Source organism: Panthera onca, chromosome B4 (genome assembly GCF_046562875.1).
Source record: "Panthera onca isolate mPanOnc1 chromosome B4, mPanOnc1 haplotype 2, whole genome shotgun sequence".
Taxonomy (NCBI): Eukaryota; Metazoa; Chordata; class Mammalia; order Carnivora; family Felidae; genus Panthera; species Panthera onca.
The window spans coordinates 69,547,310-69,568,371 of NC_138345.1; the positions used below are offsets into that span (position 1 = coordinate 69,547,310).

A 21,062-nucleotide genomic window follows, 5' to 3' on the forward strand; every position below is an offset into this window, starting at 1 on the left:
TGAGCATAAAACGGAAGTAGCAGTGTAACTAGCTGATGTAACAATGACAACATCATGATCTAGCACGGGCTGTTCATTTCTGTGTACAGTTCTTGTTTTTTTTTTAAATGTTTATTCTTGAGAGAGAGAGAAAGAGAGAGAGCATGAGCGGGGGAGGGGCAGAGAGAGAGGAAGACACAGAATCCGAAGCAGGCTCCAGGCTCTGAGCGGTCAGCACAGAACCCGACATGAGGCTCGAACTCACAATCCATGAGATCATGACCTGAGCCGAAGTCAGACGCTCAACCGACTGAATCACTCAGGTGCCCCATGTGTACAGTTTTGTCATAAGTATGTCTCTGATTCTTGAGAGGAACTTCAGTATTCTCTGAGAAGTCATCAGTAGCTTTATTTGTAATGTCAGGTGGATAGATCAAGATGAATTTTAAATAATATGCCAATATTACTCTAAATTTTAGTATTAAAAATATAGACTAGAAGATGCAGATAGACCTTGAAAATATGTATTGTCATTCACATTTTATGGGGTTTATGGACTTTTTCCACTGTATATAATGCCTTCAAAGATAAAAGTAAAATAATTATTTTAAATATTAATTAATTTCAACCTACTTATAATATACCTGATACTGTAGTTCCTCTTTAAATTGAGGCTGTGCTATATGTGTTAGTTATGAATAATTCCTTTCTTCTGGAAAGAAAAAACAATTTAAGAGCATTCATAATGGTATTATATATTATGTAATTGAAAAGCCTCTCTTTTGTAGACATATGATTAAGTAGATCGATAATATTCTATTTCTTACACTTGCATATGATGAGCTGAAAGCAGATACATTTTTTTTTTTTCAGTAGAAGTAAAAAGAGCTATATTTTTAGTGGAAACTCCAAGGGTTAGTAGTTATTTAGTTCTTACCATGGAAAAGTATAGCCTATCTTTACATCGGCTAAAGCTTATGAAGCACCTTTGATAGATTTCCAATTGCATTGAAGAGAAAATAGATTTCTACCATCACCTTGGCATTCCTGCCAGTATTAAGCACTGCTGATGAGCTCATAACTTCGGTGCAGGTGTAATTGCCCAAGTCTTTGCAGCACCCAGAATGCCCCCCGCCCCCCCCCCCCCCCCCCCCGCCAGTCCAGAAGGCCAGGTATATCTGTTCCAGGTAGCAGGCTATTGTGCTCAGTGTCTTGAGAAAGTTCCTTTTGATTACAAGTAACAAAACCCACTCACTACCTTTAGCAAGTAAAGGGAAAGTATTGAAAGTTTACAAGAATTTCTCATGGGGCAAAGGCAGAAACGAGGGTTAGAGCCAGGAAAGGGAAGACCATCGAGTAGTTTCTCTTCCTTTTTAATTTCCTTTCTTTCCCCCCTGTGTCTTCCTCTCTACCTTTACCAACATCCGTCTTCCTATATTCCTTGTCAATATCAACATCACAAACCTGATTCATAATGGAGTAAACCCTGGGATTCATCTTTATCATCAACACCCCTTAAATTCTATCTTTTATAAATACCTCTTGTTCAATTAACTATAGCTGTCAGATTCCTCTCTTAGCATGGGAGTGAAGGTAGGAAGGACAGAGCAGAAACTACAGAGGCTGCCTATCCATGGAGTACATGTAGTCTTGCCCACCGTTGTGTTTCCTGCCCCTTCACTGGCACCTTTTGTTCGGTGACCTCTTAACAACCCCCACTCCCATCATCTTCACTAAAAAAGATACAATGGCAAACATTTAAAAATTCTCCCAAAACTATTGCATTAGCAAGGACTTCTTTATCTTGAGCTGAAAATTCATAACACTGTGATAACTGGAAGAAAAGTGAAAAATTTTCCAACCTAATATTACAGAAAACAGAGAAAAGGAAAAAAGCACAGTAACACGTGTGCTGAAACCATCACTTAATTTTTCATTGTGAGACATGAAGAAATTTCATAGTAGGAAAACTGATTTCCCCTAAAATCAACTTCTCAGTATAGAATATTAATGATGAAAGACATGGAATGATAGAAACAGTGTACCTGGTTCACTAAATTGCTTGGGGAGAAAAAAAAAAAAAAAAGGATCTAGCTTCCCCTGCAGAATACTTTGGGCATGTCCCTTTTCAACCATAAACTACTTTTTCACCAACCACAGCATAAGTACCTTACAGAACAGTAGTTCTTTCCTCAGCCTGAGGAAGATAGCTGATCTTACCTGTTTATTTTTTTTTTAAGACTTTCTTTTTCTTCTCTTCTCTTCTCTTCTCTTCTCTTCTCTTCTCTTCTCCTCTCCTCTCCTCTCCTCTCCTCTCCTCTCCTCTCCTCTCCTCTCCTCTATTCTTTTCTTTTTTTTACATAGCACACAAGCAAGAGTGGGGGAGAGGGCCAGGGGGGTGGGGGGTAGAGAATCTCAGCAGGCTCTGTGCCCAGTGCTCCACACAGAGCCTGACATGGGACTTGATCCTGTGACCCTGGGATCATGAGCCAAAATCAAGAATTGCACACTCAACCAACTGAGCCATCCAGGCACCTCTTACCTGTTCATTTGTCAGTTTATCTTAATTGCATCCCTGAAACTGTATGGGAAAATAGTCCCAAGTTTCAGATTTTACTAAGGGAATGATAAAGTATAGACATGAAGCACATACATACAAATGATGTCACATTGTCTCATAATAGTAACCTACCTTCCAAACTCCTCCAGGCCACTTTCTTTACACCATTCTTCAAAACCTAACAAATTAATTTCTCTTTGCCAAGGATTTAGTCTCAGTCATGGCTTTATTTTATTTTGGATTTAAATAATTCTGTTGGATTATAGCAGCAGTATGGTAAAAGGTAAATTAGAAACCCAGACTGTGAGTATCATACTTTTTACAGCTAACTCCCTTTAGTCTCTCTGCTTCTGTATTTTTATAAAATGGGGTAGTTATACCAGAGTTATTTGTGAGGATTCCTGATACATAAAATAATGTAAAAGCCTGTATGAAAATGTTGCCAATGACTTAAGTGTTTCTCATATGCCAGGAATTTTTTTTTTTTTAATTTTTTTTTTAACGTTTATTTATTTTTGAGACAGAGAGAGACAGAGCATGAACGGGGGAGGGGCAGAGAGAGAGGGAGACACAGAATCTGAAGCAGGCTCCAGGCTCTGAGCCATCAGCCCAAAGCCCGACGCGGGGCTTAAACTCACGGACCGCGAGATCGTGACCTGAGCTGAAGTTGGACGCTTAACCGACTGAGCCACCCAGGCGCCCCCAGGAATTTTTCTTTTAACTATATTTGAAGCTAATAGAAATATTTACTTAAATGTAGATGCTGTTTTATTTATTTTATTTATTTATTTTTTAAATTTACATCCAAGTTAGCATATAGTGCAACAATGATTTCACAAGTAGATTCCTTAGTGCCCCTTACCCACTTAGCCTATCCCCCCCCTCCCACAAGCCCTCCAGTAACCTCTGTTGTTCTCTATGAGTCTCTTCTGTTTTGTCCCCCTCCCTGTTTTTATATTATTTTTGTTTCCCTTTCCTTTTGTTCATCTGTTTTGTGTCTTAAAGCCCTCATATGAGTGAATTCATATGACATTTGTCTTTCTCTAATTTCGCTTAGCATAATACCCTCTAGTTCCATCCACGTAGTTGCAAATTGCAAAATTTCATTCTTTTTGATTGCCAAGTAATACTCCATTGTGTGTGTGTGTGTGTGTGTGTGTGTGTGTGTGTGTACACACACCCTTAATATTGGATTCTCTTCACACACACCCACCCCACATCTTCTTTATCCATCGATGGACATTTGGGCTCTTTCCATACTTTGGCTATTGTTGATAGTGCTGATAAACATTGGGCTGCATGTGTCCCTTCGAAAGAGCATACCTGTATCCCTTGGATAAATACCTAATAGTGCAATTGCTGGGTCATAGGGTAGTTCTATTTTTAATTTTTTGAGGAATTTCCATACTGTTTTCCAGAGTCATATGCCAGGAATTTTTAAATGCTATTAAACAGAAAACCCTTTAAAATTGTAACCCATAACCACTTCTAGTCATAGAAGTGGTTCCTTCCCATTCTCCTAGAATTTTTCCTACATAGCGAGCCCTCTCTGAGGACTTAAAGATTGGTCTTGGTAACTGTTAAAACTTTTAGGTTCTGAGTCATTTTTCTGCATCTTCACAAGTTAAAGCAACCTTAATATTGGATTCTCTCCAGCCTCCTTTGTTGGAGATCAACTGGGAGGAAGTCCAAGGGGGCTTTGGAAGTAACTTAGCTTCGTTGCCCCTACTGACAGATCTCTCCTGTCAGAGGGTAACTGGATGAATGGAGGTTGCTCCTCTTAGATCTCTCAAACCATGACTTGAACTCATGAAACGGTGAGATCATGACCCAAGCCGAAATGAAGAGTCAGATGCTCAACCGACTGAGCCACCCAGGCGCCCTTACTATGCAGTTTTATTTCCAAGCTTCCAGGTTGCCTGCAATAGCCAACACTGTCTCAGTGCTTTTAATCCTTCCTCTTTCTCTGCTTATTATGATCTTTCCTTTGGAATTATTATACTTTGTATTTCTCTGTAAAATTCACTATATTTTGCCTTATCTTATGATTGTTGTAAATGTATTACTCTTTTTTACTAGAATTTAATGTCTTTGAAAAGGGTGTGTTATATTAGTGACCAAATCTAGTGCCTTGTACATAGTAGGTGATTTCTAGTTGGCTGGCAGGCACAGTTATCTGTTGTTCAAATTTATATCTACATTTACAGATTCATTAATATCTGTCATTATCCAGGGTCCAAGCAAAACAGATCTATCTTCATTTATAAGCTGAGATGATCAGAACCTTATGCCCACTGTTGGGCCTACTTTGCTTTAGATTTCTTTCCCCTTTAACATTTTATTATGAAAAATTTTTAAATATTAGGAATTATAAAGTGCACACATGTACATTCATCACTTACATTCTATAATTAACATTTTTTATTTGCTTTGTCACTATCCATTCCTGTATTCATCCAGTGATTCATCCTATTTTTTGATACATGTCAAAGTATGTTGCAAATCTTAGTGCACTTTATTTCCTATGTACTTCAGCATACATGTCATTAAGTAGAGTTCATTGTTTGTGGCTTTTTTCTTTTTTTAAAGAAATAAGATATTACAGATATAAAGCCTGTCTCAGATCCCTGCTGACTCCTTTCCTTCTTAGAGTTGTCATTCTTGTGTATGTTTTTCTGTTTTTAGTATATATGTGTATATACCTAAATTAAAACTTTTTAAAACATATATAAATGGCATCATGCTTCACATACTTCCTTTGCAACTTTTTCCGTTGTTATTAATTTGAGATTTTTCTAGTTCCTATATCTAATCTCTTTGAGATCTGCTTTTGGCATTGTTAAAGATTGTGTAGACCGTGGAATTACTTCATTTATTTTTGTCTATTTAGTGTATTATGATTGAAAGAATTAATAAGGTAGAAATGGTAAAAAAAAATTAAGTATTAATCTTTGAATCCTATACATTTATAAATCTGTATTTATGGATGAGAATTTTACAAACAATGGTTGCTAAGAGTTTGTAGAATTATTCCACTTTATCATTAAATTTGGAGTTACTTTTATTTGGTTGTGACAATTGTACCTACGTATTGAATGCAGGCAGTTGAGATCTAATCCATGTGTTCATAATGCATTTCTTAGCAACCACCAGTGTTCTTTTCAGGAGCTGTGCTTTTAAGAGCCAGTGGGGCTGCAACTTTGAGGAGGAAGTCTCAAAGATACTTTTTCTATTAATATAGCACAAGCAGCAACATAGATTACAATAGTTTTGACACCTTCTACATTACTATAGACCCAAATTAAAGGGTTTAAATTTGTCTTCAGTATTTAACATCAGTATGCTGTTATTTTTTCCTGACCTCATCAACACATTAGACATTATGAATGTTTCTTCTTATATTAAGCCTCAATTGGAGTTTCTTTTTTTAACTCACATTTTTATACACATTTCATCAAAAGATTGTAAAACATTTTACACATACTAATTATTATATTTCACAGTGCTCCTTTAAAAGTGGTAAGCTTTTGTGTACACTATAATGGTAGAAATAATTACAAATATATATTGTTTAATTTACCAGGTCAGCACTTACCACTACATCTTTACCTTTTTTTTTTTTTTTTTTCCACTTCTCAATCTTCTGTATTTACACTGCTTAGTAGTTTTCTGTGTTGAGGGAAATTTTTTATATTCACACTGTCCAGTATGGTAGCCATTAGCATTTGAAATAGAACTAGGAACTGAGGAACTGAAATTTTTTATCTTATTTTATTAAAATATAAATAGGTATGGCTAGTGGCTGCTGTATTGGACAGCACAGCTCTCTAATCTCCACCATGCCAGTAAACTGCTTTTGCAGCTAACCAGCCAGCCCCTTAGTTTCCCAGTCTAATCAGTCTGTGTTGTCAGCTGCTTTGATTTTTCTCTGACATTTGATTGATTACATCCTTCCTTTACAAATGTTTTTCTTGGCACCTGTGCTTTCACTCTCTTCTCGTGTTTAGTCTTCCTTATTGTCTCTCCTTTGGCTGATATTGGTGCTGTTAATTTTTTCTATGTTGATTTATTTTGAGAGAGAGAGTACGAGCATACGAGGGGCAGAGAGAGAGGGAGAAAGAGAGAATCCCAAACAGGCACCTCACTGTCCGCGCAGAGCCTGATGTGGGGCTCAAAGTCATGAACCACGAGCTGAAACCAAGAGTTGGCCGCCTAATCACCTGAGCCACCCAGGCACCCTAATATCAGTGCTTTTAGATGTCTACTCTAGCTGTCTTTTGCTCTCAGAGCAGACTTTAGCTATTTATTCAACATGTACTGAATATCTACTTTAAAAAAAATTTTTTTTAACATCTGTTCATTTTTGAGAGACAGAGCGTAAGCAAGGAAGAGGCAGAGAGAGAAGGAGACACAGAATGCGAAGCAGGCTCCAGGCTCTGAGCTGTCAGCACAGAGCCCGATGCAGGGCTCAATCCCACAAACTGTGAGATCATGACCTGAGCCAATCACACACTTCAACCATCTACTGAGTCACTGAGGCACCCCACTGAATTATCTACTTTCTATCAGACATTGGAGCTAGAAAGAACTTACTCCTTATTTCAAGGAACTCCCATGGTCTTAGCTGGCATTAATGCTAAAGATCTCTTCTTCCCCCACCCTTAGTCTTTCCTTCCCTGTCTTTCTCCATCCCTCCCTTTTTTCCTCCTCTGTTTTTTTCTCCTGAAGTCCAGACTCCTCTTCTTGACAGGTGCCTCAATTACATACTAGAGCTTATCTCCCCTTCCCAATACCCTCTCTCTTGAAATAAGTAAAAGTTTTAAACCTCCCACTTATCTTTCTTCACATTATTGTATCTGTATTGCTTCTTAATTACTGTAAAGCCTCTAATCTCACCTTTCTTTAGCATATCACATGACATTCATTGTCTAGGCTCTCACAAGCCCTTGATGTTGATAGCCATTTTCTCTCCCTGATACATCCAAAGGATCCAATTCCTCCTTGTAGCTCTTTCCCCATTTGCTATTTGCCAATTTATAGGTTGAGGTCTAAACTTTTGGGGGAAAAAGCTCTTCATGATCTACTTTGAGAGTGAATACACTCACCACTCTAGCTATGCCAAGCCCATTGAATTTCCCCAAAATGATGTTTCCTTTTCCTCTCTCTGGTTTTCCTCGAGTGAACATCTCATGTTCAAAGAATCAGTACCATTTTCTAATACCCCCTTCTCTAGACAGAACAGATGTTTCTTCTCTTTCATCATCAGCATCTCTATATCTAACATAAATGCTTCCCATATAGTAGGCGCACTATTCTGAGTGCTTTTTATTATCTCATTTAATCATTATAACTGCATACTCAGGTCTGTAGGTCCTGAAACTGAGACTGGACGAGGTGACTTTCCCTCTTTTTTTTTCATTTGTGTGATTAAAAAAAATTTTAATAGACTTTGTTTGTTATAGCAGTTTTAGGTATACATAAAAATTGTAAGAAAGTAAGAAATACTCCCTCGTTGAGCTTCCCTTCTCATTAGCATTTTGCATTGCTGTGATACTGGCTCACCAGTCACAACTGTACCAATACATAATTATTAACTACAGTCCATAGTTGGCTTTAGGGATCACTCTTTTGTGTCATAGAGTTCTGTGAATTTTGACAAATGAAAAATATATGATTTTATATACAATATCATACAGAATAGTTTCACCACCCTAAAGATGCTATGTACACCTATTTATCCTCCTACTGCTTCCCCTTCTACCAACCATTGATCTTTATACTGTTCCTATAGTTTTGCCAGTTTCCAAAATGTCATGTGGTAGGAATCAAGCATTGGGTAGCCTTTTAGACTGACTTCTTTCACTTAATAATAACTATTTAAGGTTCCTCTTTTTTGTGGCTTTATAGCTCATTTCTTTTTATCACCAAAACTTATTCTAGTGTATGAACGACTCACAGTTTATCCATTCATCTACTGAAGGACATCTTGGATGCTTCCAGTTTGGGGCAGTTATGCATAAGCTGGTGTAAACATTTGTATACAGGTTTCTGCATGGACACAGTCTCCAGTTCATTGGGGTAAATAACTAGGAGCACCATTGCTGGATCATATGCTCAGATTTTAAGTTTAGCTATGTAGGAAACCACTAAACTGTCTACCAGAGTAGCCTGTATCATTTTGCATTCCCACCAGCAATTAATGAGAGTTTCTGTTCCTTAATAACATTCTTACCAGAAATTGGGGTCATCGTGTTATGGATGGTAACCATTCTGATAAATGTGTAATGGTATCTCATCTCATTGTTTTAATTTTCAGTATACTAATGACATATGATATTGAACATCCTTTCATATGCCTCTTTTCCATCCAGATGTTTTGTTTGGTGACGTGTCTGTTCAGATCTTTTGCCCATTTCTATTTTTTAAATTAATTGATCTATTTGTTTATTTTTTATTTGAGAGAAAGAGCACGCACAAGTGGGGGAGAGAGGCAGAGGGAGGGAGAGAGAATCTCAAGCAGGCTCCACACTGAGCATGGAGCCCTACGTGGGGCTTGATCCCATGATGCTGGGATCATGACCTGAGCCAAAACCAAGAGTTAGACGCTCAGCCAGTTGAACCATCCTTTGATGCCCCCTTGACCATTTTTAAATCAAGTTGTTTGTTTTCTTATTTTTGAGTTTTAAGAGTTCTTTGTGTATTTTGGATACCAGTACTCTGTTAGATATTTGTTTTGCAAAGATTTTCTCCCAGTCTGTAGTTTGTTCATTCTCTTAATAGTGTCTTTCACAGAACAGAAGTTTTTAATTTTAATGAAATCCAGTGTAACGATTTTTTTTCTTGGAACATGCTTTTGGTGTCATCTAGATTTTTTTCTTGTTATCTAGCAGAAGTATTAATAGTTTTGCATTTTACATTTAGCTCTATGATCCATTTTGAGTTAATTTTTTTGGAATATGTAAGATTTATACCTAGATTACCCATTTGTTTCAACACTATTTATTTAAGACTGTCCTTTCTCCATTGAATTGCCTTTGCTCCTTTGTGAAAGATTAGTTAGTTATATATGAGTCTATTTCAGGCTTTCTATTCTCTACCATTAATCTATTTGTCTTCTTTTGATAATGCCTTACAGTTGAGATTACTATGATTTTATAGTAAGACTTAAAGTCGTCTTGATCACTGTGACTTTATACTAAGTGTCAGTCCTCTGACTTTGTTATTTTTCATCCACACTGTGTTAACTATTCTGGGTCTTTTGCTTTTCCATATAAACTTTAGAGTCAGTTTGTCATTATCCTCAAAATTACTTGCTGGGATTTCTACAGCAACTGTGTTGAATTTACAGATCAAGCTGGGAAGTGCTGATATCATAACAATATTGAGTCTTCCAATCCATGATCTTAGAATATATCTTTTTATATCTTTTTTGTTTTTATTTAATCAGTGTTTTGTAGTTTTCCTCATATAGATCTTGTACATATTTTGTTAAATTTATACTTTGTGTGTGTACATGTGTTTGCATGTGCTGTTTTTAATTGCAAATTTAAATAGTTCATTGCTGGTATGTAGGAAAGCAGTAGACTTTTGTATGTAAACTTTGAATCTCGTGACCTTGCTATAAGCACTTAGTAGTTCCAATAGGTTTTTTGTCAGTTTGGGGACCTTATAGACAATCATATCATCTGTGAATGCAGTTTTATTTCTCTTTCTCTTGGTATACTTTTCATTTCCTTTTCTTGTCTTATTACATTAACTAGGATTTCCAGTACAATGTTGAATAGGAATGATAAAAGGGGACATCCTTGTCTTGTTCCTTATTAAAGAAAGCATTTACTTTTTTACTTTGTAATGTTAGCTTTAGGGTTTTGTAGATTTTCTTTATTAAGTTTTATAGATATTTATTTATTTATTTATTTATTTATTTATTTATTTATTTATTTTAGTTTGCAAACATTTTTTGTCACAAATGAATTTGCAATGGATTTTGTCAAATGCCTTTTCTGCATGTATTCTGATCCTGTGATTTTTCTTTTCTAGTTTATTGATGTGATGGATTGCATTAATTGATTTTCAGATGTTGAACAAGTCTTACATTCCTGTAATAAATTTCATTTGGTTGTGGTGCATAATTATTTCTATATATTCTTGGATTTGCTAATATCGTATTAAGGATTTTTTTTTTTCCTCTGTATCTATGTTCTTGAGAGACTGGTTTGTAATTCTCCTTTGTTGTAATGTCTTTGTCTGGTTTTGGTTGGTAGAGAATTGGTATCATTTCTTCTGTAAGTGTTTAGTAGAATTCACCAGTGAAACCATCTCATCCTAGTGCTTTCTGTTTTGTAATGTTAATTGCTGATTAAATTTTTTTATAGATGTAAGCTTGTTTGAATTATCTGTATCTCCTTGTTTGAGTTTTGGTAGACTATGTCTTTCAAGAGATTGGTCCATTTCATCTAAGTTAACAAATTAGTGGGCATAGAGTTATTCATAATATTCCTTGATTATCCTTTTAATGTCCAGGAGATCAATCTGTAGTGATGACTCCTGTTTCAATTTTGATATTAATTAGTTTTGTCTTTTGTTTTTTTCTTGGTTAGCCTGACTGGATATTTATCAATTTGATTTTTTCCAAGAACCAGCTTTTGGTTTCATTCAATTTTCTATTGTTTTCACCTTCATGGATTTCTGCTAGAACAGAAGTTGGAATTTTTATTCTCTTTGCTTAATTCCCTCTTCTTTTTTTTAGTTTTCTAGCTTAGATTATTACTTTTGTATCTTTCATCTTTTCTAAATGTATTTAATGCTATAAATTTCGAAGTACTGTTTTTGCTGCATCTCACAAATTTTGATAAGTTGTATTTTCATTGAGTTCAAAATATGTTATAATTTCTCTTGAGACTTCTTTGATCCATGTGATTTTAGAAGTATGTTGTTTAATCTCCAGATGTTTGGGGATTTTCTAGCTACTTTCTCTTGATTTCTAATTTAATTTTATTGTGATCTGAAAGCATACTTGGTATGATTTCTGTTCTTTAAGATCTGTTAAGGTATGTTTTATGGCCCAGAATCCTGGTGAATGTTTCATGTAAGCTTGAGAAGAATGTGTAATGTATAAAATGGGTTTCACCAGGAGCAAATCAAGGTATCTGCAGGGCTGCACTTCCTCTGGAGTCTCTAGGGGAGACTCTATTTCTTTGCTGGTAAAGACCAGTAAGTTGCTAGAGGCTGCTTGCATTCCTGGACTGATAGCTCCTTCTCCCATCTTTAAAATGCATCACTCAACCTTTGTTTATGTGGTAACATTTCCTCTCTTTCTCTGATTCTTCTTCATTCCTTTTTAAAGGACTCCAAGTGATTACATTTTGCACACCTGGATAATCCAGGATAATCTCCCTATCCAAAAGTTGTAACATAATCGTATCTGCAAAAGTATCCTCCTGTGGCTGGCTAGTGGCTACTGTGTTAGGTAGCACAACTCTGTAATTTTTACCATTCCACCAAAGTGCTCTTAGAGAACTTGAATGCAAATGATAAAGATGGTTTGTCTGAAATGAAAATTCTCCTAACAATTTATATTGACTTAATTTTTGGTTTCTCTCTTTGTGGACACAAAGGTAAGGACTAAATGATATACATTTTAGGGAGTTTTATGTCATTATGAGCAATTACAGATAGAACAAACTTGCTAGATACTATCCTTCCAGTCATTGGACAGCATAGTTAATAGTAAAAAGCCTTGATAGTTTTATTTTGTCGTATTCCTTTACTCCTAGGAATACGTTGTAAGAATCTAACTATTATCACAGGCCACTATAATAAAGTACTGTGAGAAACCGCATTTGGGTAGTGTTTTCATCACCCTGGCAAATTTAACTGCATTTCTATGTAGTTTATGTAAACCCCACCCATACTTTAACCTGCTTCCCATTTCAGTGAGGTTCAATCAGGGGAAAAAGCAACAACAAAAAAATCTTCCTGTGTGGCCTGTAGATATCAGATTTGAAGATTATTAATGCATTTCCAGCTAGGGACCATAAGCAAACAAACTCTCCTGCAGATAACTACACCCTTCCTGTTCGGGATTGAGTTTACTGTGGAACAGATTTCGGAAATAGGTTTCTGACAGTTGTGAATTTTATTTATAAAAAGTTGGAGGGTGAGGCTCTTCCTTTAACAAAAAACTAATTATTTCCTGTCCAATGTCCAACCAGTACATTTTAAATAGTCTTTTAGAAAATTTCCCCTTTCATAGAGAATTATGTTGCTTTGGGCAGTTCTGGTTGTTTTCGTCAGCTAACATACAAAAATTTGCCTGTTTCAATGAATAATTCAAAAAGGACTTACAATTAAAAAAGAAAATAGTCTTTAAATGCTTGTATTATCTTGTCTCCAGAGTGACAGTAGTTTACAGTTTAAATAAATGCATAAACACATTTTAATGTGTTTTTATCTTTGATATGCAAATGTGTAGCATATTTATGTTCAGTAAATATACTAAACGAAGAGTTACAGTTTAGGTAAAGTGGATTTACATTAAAGAATCTGCAGGTTAATTCACAGTGTAACATTATCCTCATCTACTACATCTGTTATAAAGAAGCCTGTAAAATTTAGGCCACCCACAAAGTGGTCTGCTGAGGCCTGTGGTTGATGTTAGAATGCTGTTATTATGTGGGCTGACTGGTTTGGTAAGGAATTTACCTCCACTAAGACTGAAACATCATGGTTCTGACTTTCCCCCATGGGGACTGCATTGGCTTGACTTCGGTACTATGTGTTTGTTAAACCAGCCAGAGTGCTCTATTGCCTTGCCATCACATATAGTATCATGTGAATGGTGTACTGTTCTCTCAGTTGGTTTGTTAGAGTCGTAATATCAATTCCGGGCCACATAAACCTTAGGATAAACTGGAATAAATGGTTGTTTAGATAGCTGAATTAAATTTAATGGCTACTATGAGTATATTTCATCACTATTTAGAAAAACATGTGTGTTGGGGGGCTGTTCTGTGTTCATTGAAGAACTTATTCTTTTAATTTCCTTGGGGCTTGTGGAATGGTTTTAAGAGCAAGGAAATGAATTTAGTATAATCCAGCAACCTAGTATTAAGTCAGAATTAAATATTCTTCTTTAAATAGCTATTTTTAAGGGGAAAAATATTTCAGTCACTTAAAATATAACAGCAACTACCACAACAACTAGTAGTGATCATTGGAGGAATAAAAACTCATAAGCCAAATGTCTCAAATCACTTCTTTCTAAAGTTTTTCAAAATGAAAAAAAAAAATCCTTTTGCAGAGAATAAACATGTTATATTGATTGTTTTTGTTAAATTTAGAAAAATTAAAATTCATGTAACAGTTCTTTTAAATCAGATAATTTGTATTTCACTTAGTTTTCATGGATACTTAATTGTAATTTTCTTTAAATACATGAATTACATAGTATGGAAAATAGCAAAGAAATCTAAATTGCGTTTTGTGACTACAAATTAAGGAAATGATATTTACTGGGGAGAATACTTAGCAATTTTTGGACAAGGAAAAATATCTCATTGTCACTGAAAAGGATTATATGTACATACTGAAGTAAAAAATACATATTGAGGTAGAAAATTTATATGCATGTATACACATGTGTATATATGTGTGTGTTTATATATACATACACATGTATACACATGCATGAACTTGTGTGTTTAACATTGTTTTGATCTTAACTCTGCCTTGGTGACTTTAACTGTGGTTAAATAGAATTTGCAAAGGTGTTTTTGTTTTTGTTTTTGTTTTTTTACTTTTCATAAAGTTTATTTTGAGAGAGAGAGAGAGAATGGGGGAGGGGCAGAGAGGGCGTGGGCGGGGGACAGAGGATCCAAAGTGGGCTTTGTGCTTCCAGCAGAGAGGCCAGTGTGGAGCTCCAACTCACCAACAGTGAAATCATGACCTGAGCTGAAGTTGGACGTTTAACCAACTGAGCCACCCTGGCACCCTGAAAAGTTTTTTCAAATAGATACTTTTCGTCTTTTGTTTTTTGTTTGTTGTTTCGTCTTTTTGTTTGTTTGTTGTTTGTTGTTGAATTTGTCATCTGGTCATGATTCAAACAAATAATCCAGAGTTAGGGCTCAGAAACTTTTTTCTTCCAAACAAGCAAATGAGTGAAGCCATGAATGTGCCTTACCTAGCAAGCCTTTGTTCTTTGATGTCCTTTTAGTGTACTGCCTGATGCTGACAAATGCCATGCCTAACTTCTATAGTCAGTGACGTGGTATATCAATGTTTTCCTACTCATTATCTGCAAATCTCAGAAGTTTACATAGCATCTGACAGTAGTAACTACTCAAGGGTGAGGAAGGTTCAATTGTATTGTGTCTCCCTTTTTGAATTTAGCATCGTAATTCTGCAAACTGCATTAGCTCAATGTTGGGCTAATTATTTTTACTTTTAGCTAACCACAATGTATTTTCACCTTTCTAGGTTTACCGACAAGACTGTGAAACTTTCGGGATGGTTGTGAAAATGCTGATTGAAAAAGATCCTTCATTAGAAAAGTCTATACAGTTTGCATTGAGACAGAATTTACATGAAATAGGTGAGAGGTGTGTTGAGGAACTCAAACATTTCATTGCAGAGTATGACACCTCTAGTCAAGATTTTGGAGAGCCTTTTTAGAAGATTGCTCAGGCAAAAAAAATGTTTCTAGATTTTTTTTTTTTTTTTTGGATTCTGTAAATCCTTAATATATAGAATTTTTGTGATGAAGAGAAATACTTTATGATAGTCGACCACATTTCCGATATCAAATAAACATCTAAAATAGTTTAAGATATTTTAATTAGAATTTTTTAAATCCACATGTAGAGCCTCCTAATCCATACCTTTTATCCCCCTAAAATGATGGGTCAGTTAATTTTTCAAGCTTTGAAAAAGCAGTGTTGGAGAACAGCTCATGTTCTGTAGTCTTCAGTATGCGATCATTTGTTTTGGTCACATAGTATATAATTTATAGGGTAGAGATCGTTCCACTTAAACATTAATAGTCTTTTTGCATTTCATAGTCAGTGATACCATGTGAAAATGTTAGAATTCTGAGTTGTGATTTTATTGACTTGTTGCTTGCTTGTTTTAGGCTTTGTAACTTTTAATATGTTCAAGTATACTATCCAAATAAACTGAATACTCCAGTATTTTACAGAATATTTGCTTTAAGATTAATTCCCATTATGATAAAATAGAGCACTTAAATCTTAAAAAGACCTCATAGTAAAATCCTGTTTTCCAAGTAAATCAACTCAATGTCTTCTATTAAAATAATCCTGAAACTCCTGACCAGTCTCACAGATGTCTGAGTCTTAAACAATATCATATATAAAGCTAAGAGAAGGGGCAATTTGAGATGAAAGATGAGAGCTATTTTCAAGTTGAGATTTCTTTAAAAACTTCTAATTGAGAGGCATTCACTTTCCAATGTCCCCTCTGTAAAGAGAGCTTTCATACTATTTTTACTTTCTGATTTTATACTCTAATAAACTTTTGCCTGCTGCTCTAAATAAATAAATAAATAAATACTTATCATTGAAATAGAAAAATTTCGAATATGATGAAGTAGTGGAATTTCATTTTTTTCCCAGGCCCATATTTCCCATCTCAAGAAAAGTTCATTGATAACATATCCACGATCAAACCATTTACAGATTCCTTTGTTAATCACATTATGCTTTTATTTATATCTGTTTGTAGTTGTAACAAGATCTTTGTTGTGTTGCCCTTTTTTAGGGATCGTTAGCCCTCAAAAGTGTTCTTTAAAGAAACAAAGCAGAGTAGGCAGTAAGCCCAGCACAACTACCCCTCACCAAACAGTCTATGTAAACATTTCTCCATGAGTGAGCCATCCAAATCACGGGTTACTTAAATATCTAACTGGGACCATTAGGATATTCCACTCATTTCCTGATCACTTCCAGCTGCCCAGTGGCATTTAGCCAAAATATGTATTTCTGTGGCATTAGGAAACCTTAAAATCATGCTTGTTATTACTACCCAGTTTCATTATCCTCCCATCCCTCTTTCCATTTCCATTCTCTTCTCACTTGAATTCTGGCATTATCTTTAGTGGCTTACATTGATATTATCTAAAGAGCTACCCCAGAGTAGATAAAAATTACATTAAAAATGGAATCAGCAGTACAAATAATTTTGGTGGATCCTATATGGGTGCCTCAAAATATGTATTGTCCCATTCCACAAATGTAAAAACTAATTGAACATAATTATTTTTCTTAAGTTTCTTATATGAGACTGCCTTGAACTCTTACTTTTGCCATTTAAATGTACATAAGCTGAAACTAAACCCCACATATCACCTCTGGTATTCTTTCCTAATTACGAACAGTGATTTTGTTACCACTTTAGAAAGAAAAGACTAAGAAAGTACTGATGTTGGTTCTCCCCTACCCCCATGTTTTTCTTTTCCTTAAATATTCTAAGTCCAGGATTCAATTCCTTTAGTCAAGATGTTTCATGTTTAAAAATAAAAGTTAAGAAACTACCATCAAGGCAAATGAGTTGTTCATTCTGTTGAAATTCATTAAACTAGAAATTCATTAAGCTAGAGGTTTTGCTTACAGATGCATTTAATTGTAGGTTCAACAGATAATTTCTTCTTCTCTCCTTTCCCCAAATTATATTCAACATTTAAAGCTCTTTATAGCTTGCCATCAGCATTATTCTGGTAGGCTTGTCAGTGTTAATTCTGTTTGTTTTTGACAGCTTTTTAAAGTCCAGTTTTAGGATAGTTGAATTCAGATGTGTACGAGAGTGTGTATTTTACAAAATGTTCTTGATTAATTTGTTTGTAAAGTATCCATTGTTTTTGAGTATGCCCAGCTGATATGATAAAATTTTCATTGTCTTACCATAAAGCCTTGATGATCAACAGGGAGAAAGCAGATAGTGTGAAGCTTTTTGTGAATTTTAAAAGTGCAAAATAAAGCAACCAGGTTTAAATAATTGGATTGTCTTTTTTTTCTCTTTAACAGGCTTAAAGTATTTTCCTGAAATGTAGATTTTTATTACTCCCTACTGCAAGATTACTCAATGTTCAGTTCACCCACTCAGCAGCAGGATGGAAGAATTGAGAAATTATTAACTTTGGTGACTTAAGGAGTGTTGATATCTGAGCAAGCAATTAAATGAGATAAGATTGAACACACAGAAGTGCTCAGTAATTGTGTAATTATGAATCTGCGTTTCAGGGAATTGTAGGATTAAAATCTTAACCTTTTTATGGAACCTCTGGAGGAACTGTGTCTTTGGGACCTGGTTCCTAGCACAGTTTGGAATGTTGTAGTTACTTGTATTCCTTGACACTTCACAAAAGAAGTGACATTTGACCATAGGTCTTGGAGAAATAGGACTTATTCAGGCAGAAAAGGGGAAGTAATAGAAGTCTAGGAAGAGGAGAATGGTACAGGGAAAGATGGAAGCCTGTATGACTGAAGCCGGTTGGGAAAGATGTTAGGGGACAAATTTAGGAAAAGATTGGTTAACAGAAAGAATGATTTTGAATGTTTTTAGCTTTATCCTTTTTCTTCTACTCATTCAAGAATGACATTTGAAAATACTGTCTTTGAAGATATTACCTTTGTATTTATTCTTGCCCAAAACACTAATTTCCCATAGCCTCTCAGCCGCTTACCAACTCTGAGCCAGTTTATAGATCCAGAACACCTTGAAGAAAGGGCAGGCCAGCTCCCCTTCAGAAAGGATTCTGCTTGCACCCAGACATTGCATAGTGGTTTCAGCTTCATTTCAGAGTTTCCTGCAAGGGATCCTAAACTCCAAAGAAGGCTCTGACAATTCTTTGGTGACAACTTTGGAGACTGTATTCAGTGTCGAGGGCATCCAGCCACCCAGGTGGCTTGACAGCTATAATGCTGCTCAGGTTGGCACACTCTGCTTGCCAGATGAGGGTTTGTGGGTTATGCATAGTACGTTTACCATCTCCTTCCTGCCTTTTCTCTTGAGAGCACTGATGTTCAATTCAGTGAAAAAGGTGGGGGAGTGGGAGGAGGAAGGAAGACTAGTAATAGTAACTAAGGCAGTTAGCAGAATCTTTTCTCCCCCTTTTCATGTAATGGAGTTGAAATTGAGTCACATGACTGCTAATTAGGATTTTATTTGCTGTGTTCCCCCTTGCAGTTAGGTGTAATCAAGTGACTGAGTCCATTCCTATGGAATTTGAGTGGAAGTACCTCTTCTTCTGGGCTAGGACCCTTAGGACAGTGGATGTGCTCCTTTGTAGTCTCTCTTTATTCCTTCCCAAAGTAGTAGCAATAGCAACTCAGCCTTGATTTGCTGCAGAGCCACAAGATAGAAGGAACTTGGATCCCTACATGACCACATGGAGTACTGAACTGTTGGGTGAAAGAGGAATAAACTTCTTCACTGTTTAAGCCACATTATTGTTTTTTTGTTAGCAGCTTACCTTTGGTTCAAATTAATGCAAATGGTATTTCAGAGTTAGCTTCACTGAAGTTGGTTCTCAGCAGGCTGTACAAGTCCTGCCTTTCCATTGTAATAATTGATCTTGGGGTAATGGGGACTGAGTATATAAAAGGCTTTGCCAAGGGGCACCTGGCTGGCTCAGTCTGTGAGGCATCTGACTCTGGATCTTGGGGTTGTGAGTTTGAGCCTCACATTGGGTATGCAATTAAAAATTAAACATGATACAATGAAAAATACAATGAAAAAAAAAAGGCCAGTCCACTGAGTTAATTCCAAGTTGTATTTAAAATCTCACTTGATGACAAATATCAATAAAGCCTGATGCACATTTGTATAGCGGTAGAGACAGCCCGATAATATATAGCACATTGTTTTTTGAGCTCTGTTCCACAGACTAATAGTGTGCTAATGTTAGACCATTATCACTGAAATTATATAAGGCTTAAAGTTTTTTTTCATTTTTTTGTGTGTGAATGAAAATGTAGAAGTTTACTGAAATATAAACATTTGAGAACATATCAAGTAGGAAAAAACCACAACATACACAGACACTTGCTGCAAGAGGACGTGTGAGGTATGTAACCACCGCCTAGGCTACCCATGTGTTAGCACATTTTTCCTGGTTGGAATCCATGTAAGGTGGGAAGGGGACAGAGCTGCCCTGGCTGACTGGCCATACAGCCTGCAGGTCTGCACCTTCAGTGAAAGCCCCTTTTGGCCCAGTTCCTGGGGGCACCTGCTGGCACCCCTACTCTTGGGTAGAAAGGCGGAGACCCTGCTGTTTTCCTTGAGGGTAGGGAGGGTTCACTGTGTGGGTAAGGCTGGACAAGCTGCCTGGGGAAAGGGAGAGGATCCAGTGACCAGAAAGTGTGCTGTCCCTTCATCCTCCAAGTGGGAAGAGTCCACCCTTTGTGATCAAACCCCTGAGAAAGACACACTGGCCAAATGTCTGCAGTACCTTTAAGTGAGTCCAGCACGGCCAACTGGGTTCCTCTCTGTCACCAGATCCCAGGTGCCCTCCTCTGCCAACAGCCTGTGCTTGCCTGGTGGGGAAGGCGGAGAAGGCTTCTGAGGCCGAAAAGGGTCAGCCCCCAGTGGATGAGAAAGTGTGTGTGCATTGTGTGTTGTGGGGGGCCACGGGAGGGGAGAGAATGCAGTCCAGCAGAGTGTGTGTGCATTGTGTGTTGTGATGGGGGGGGCCATGGGAGGGGAGAGAAAACGCAGTCCAGCAGAGCTGTAGCTTACCAGGCCGAGGTATCTGTTCTGTGCTAGCTTTTAATTTCCTCCCCTTTCCTTTCCTTTTCTGCATTAGCAGTTTGAGGGCTCCCACCGGCATGGCCTCCCACCACCACAGCCTGATGACACCCTCGTGGTGGTGGTCTGTGAACACTGCAGGGCATACTCATTTGAGAGGTGAGCCTTGTGTAAGAATCACATTTTCTTTATGACATAGGAGCAGCCTGCTCCCCCTGCTGAGGGTCCAAGAGGAGAGACGGAGCTCCCTCATCTCCTATCCCCTGGAGTGGCTTGACCTCTTCAAGGCCCATGGCCTCCATGGCCCGTCCCTGTCCTGAAGTGGGGAGACCTGCCCGCACCTTGGTAAGCTGGCTTGGTAAGCTAAGGGTATGGGACTAGCCCTGCTTTGGCAGAAATTTCCTATTCTTTTAAACTTTGTATTCTACTTCTTTAGAGTAGAATATAGCGTACCATATTGGATGTCGGTTAAAATATATCTCAGGTTTAATATATCAAATACTTCATAGGATTCTGAGAAGCACCATAGTTTTCAGTTATTTCACTATCTGAATAAGGTTAGAACCACCCGTCTAGTGTTTTTTGATTTATACTTACACTTGCACATATAATAAGCCAGTGAAGATTTTATAGCTGGAAGTGGCAGAGTTGTATCCAAATCCTTCAACTCTGGAGTCTGTGTTCTTGGAAGAAATGAAAGGTTTGGTGTTCATTTGGAACTAGGTTAACATCCTGACTCTAGCACACACTGGCTGTTTGATGT

General features: G+C 36.8%; 1 protein-coding gene and 1 long non-coding RNA gene across 9 annotated transcripts in view; one reads left to right on the plus strand and one right to left on the minus strand.

Moving 5' to 3' along the window:
• The window catches only part of PPHLN1 (periphilin 1), a 138,764-nt gene extending 121,216 nt beyond the window's left edge, over positions 1-17,548 (plus strand). For all 8 annotated transcript variants that reach the window (XM_060657896.2, XM_060657900.2, XM_060657901.2 and 5 more), the window contains one exon: positions 15,017-17,548. In XM_060657896.2, coding sequence (XP_060513879.1) covers positions 15,017-15,211 — 195 coding nt within the window. In that variant the 3' untranslated portion in view covers positions 15,212-17,548. The remainder of the gene's footprint in view (positions 1-15,016) is intronic.
• A 1,138-nt stretch (positions 17,549-18,686) lies between these two features.
• Positions 18,687-20,638, minus strand: LOC144616920 (uncharacterized). The gene is made up of 3 exons (XR_013556784.2): positions 20,291-20,638; positions 20,004-20,088; positions 18,687-18,954 (listed from the first exon to the last, which is right to left on the minus strand). It is a non-coding gene; the product is annotated as an uncharacterized LOC144616920 (long non-coding RNA).
• Positions 20,639-21,062: the final 424 nt, after the last annotated feature.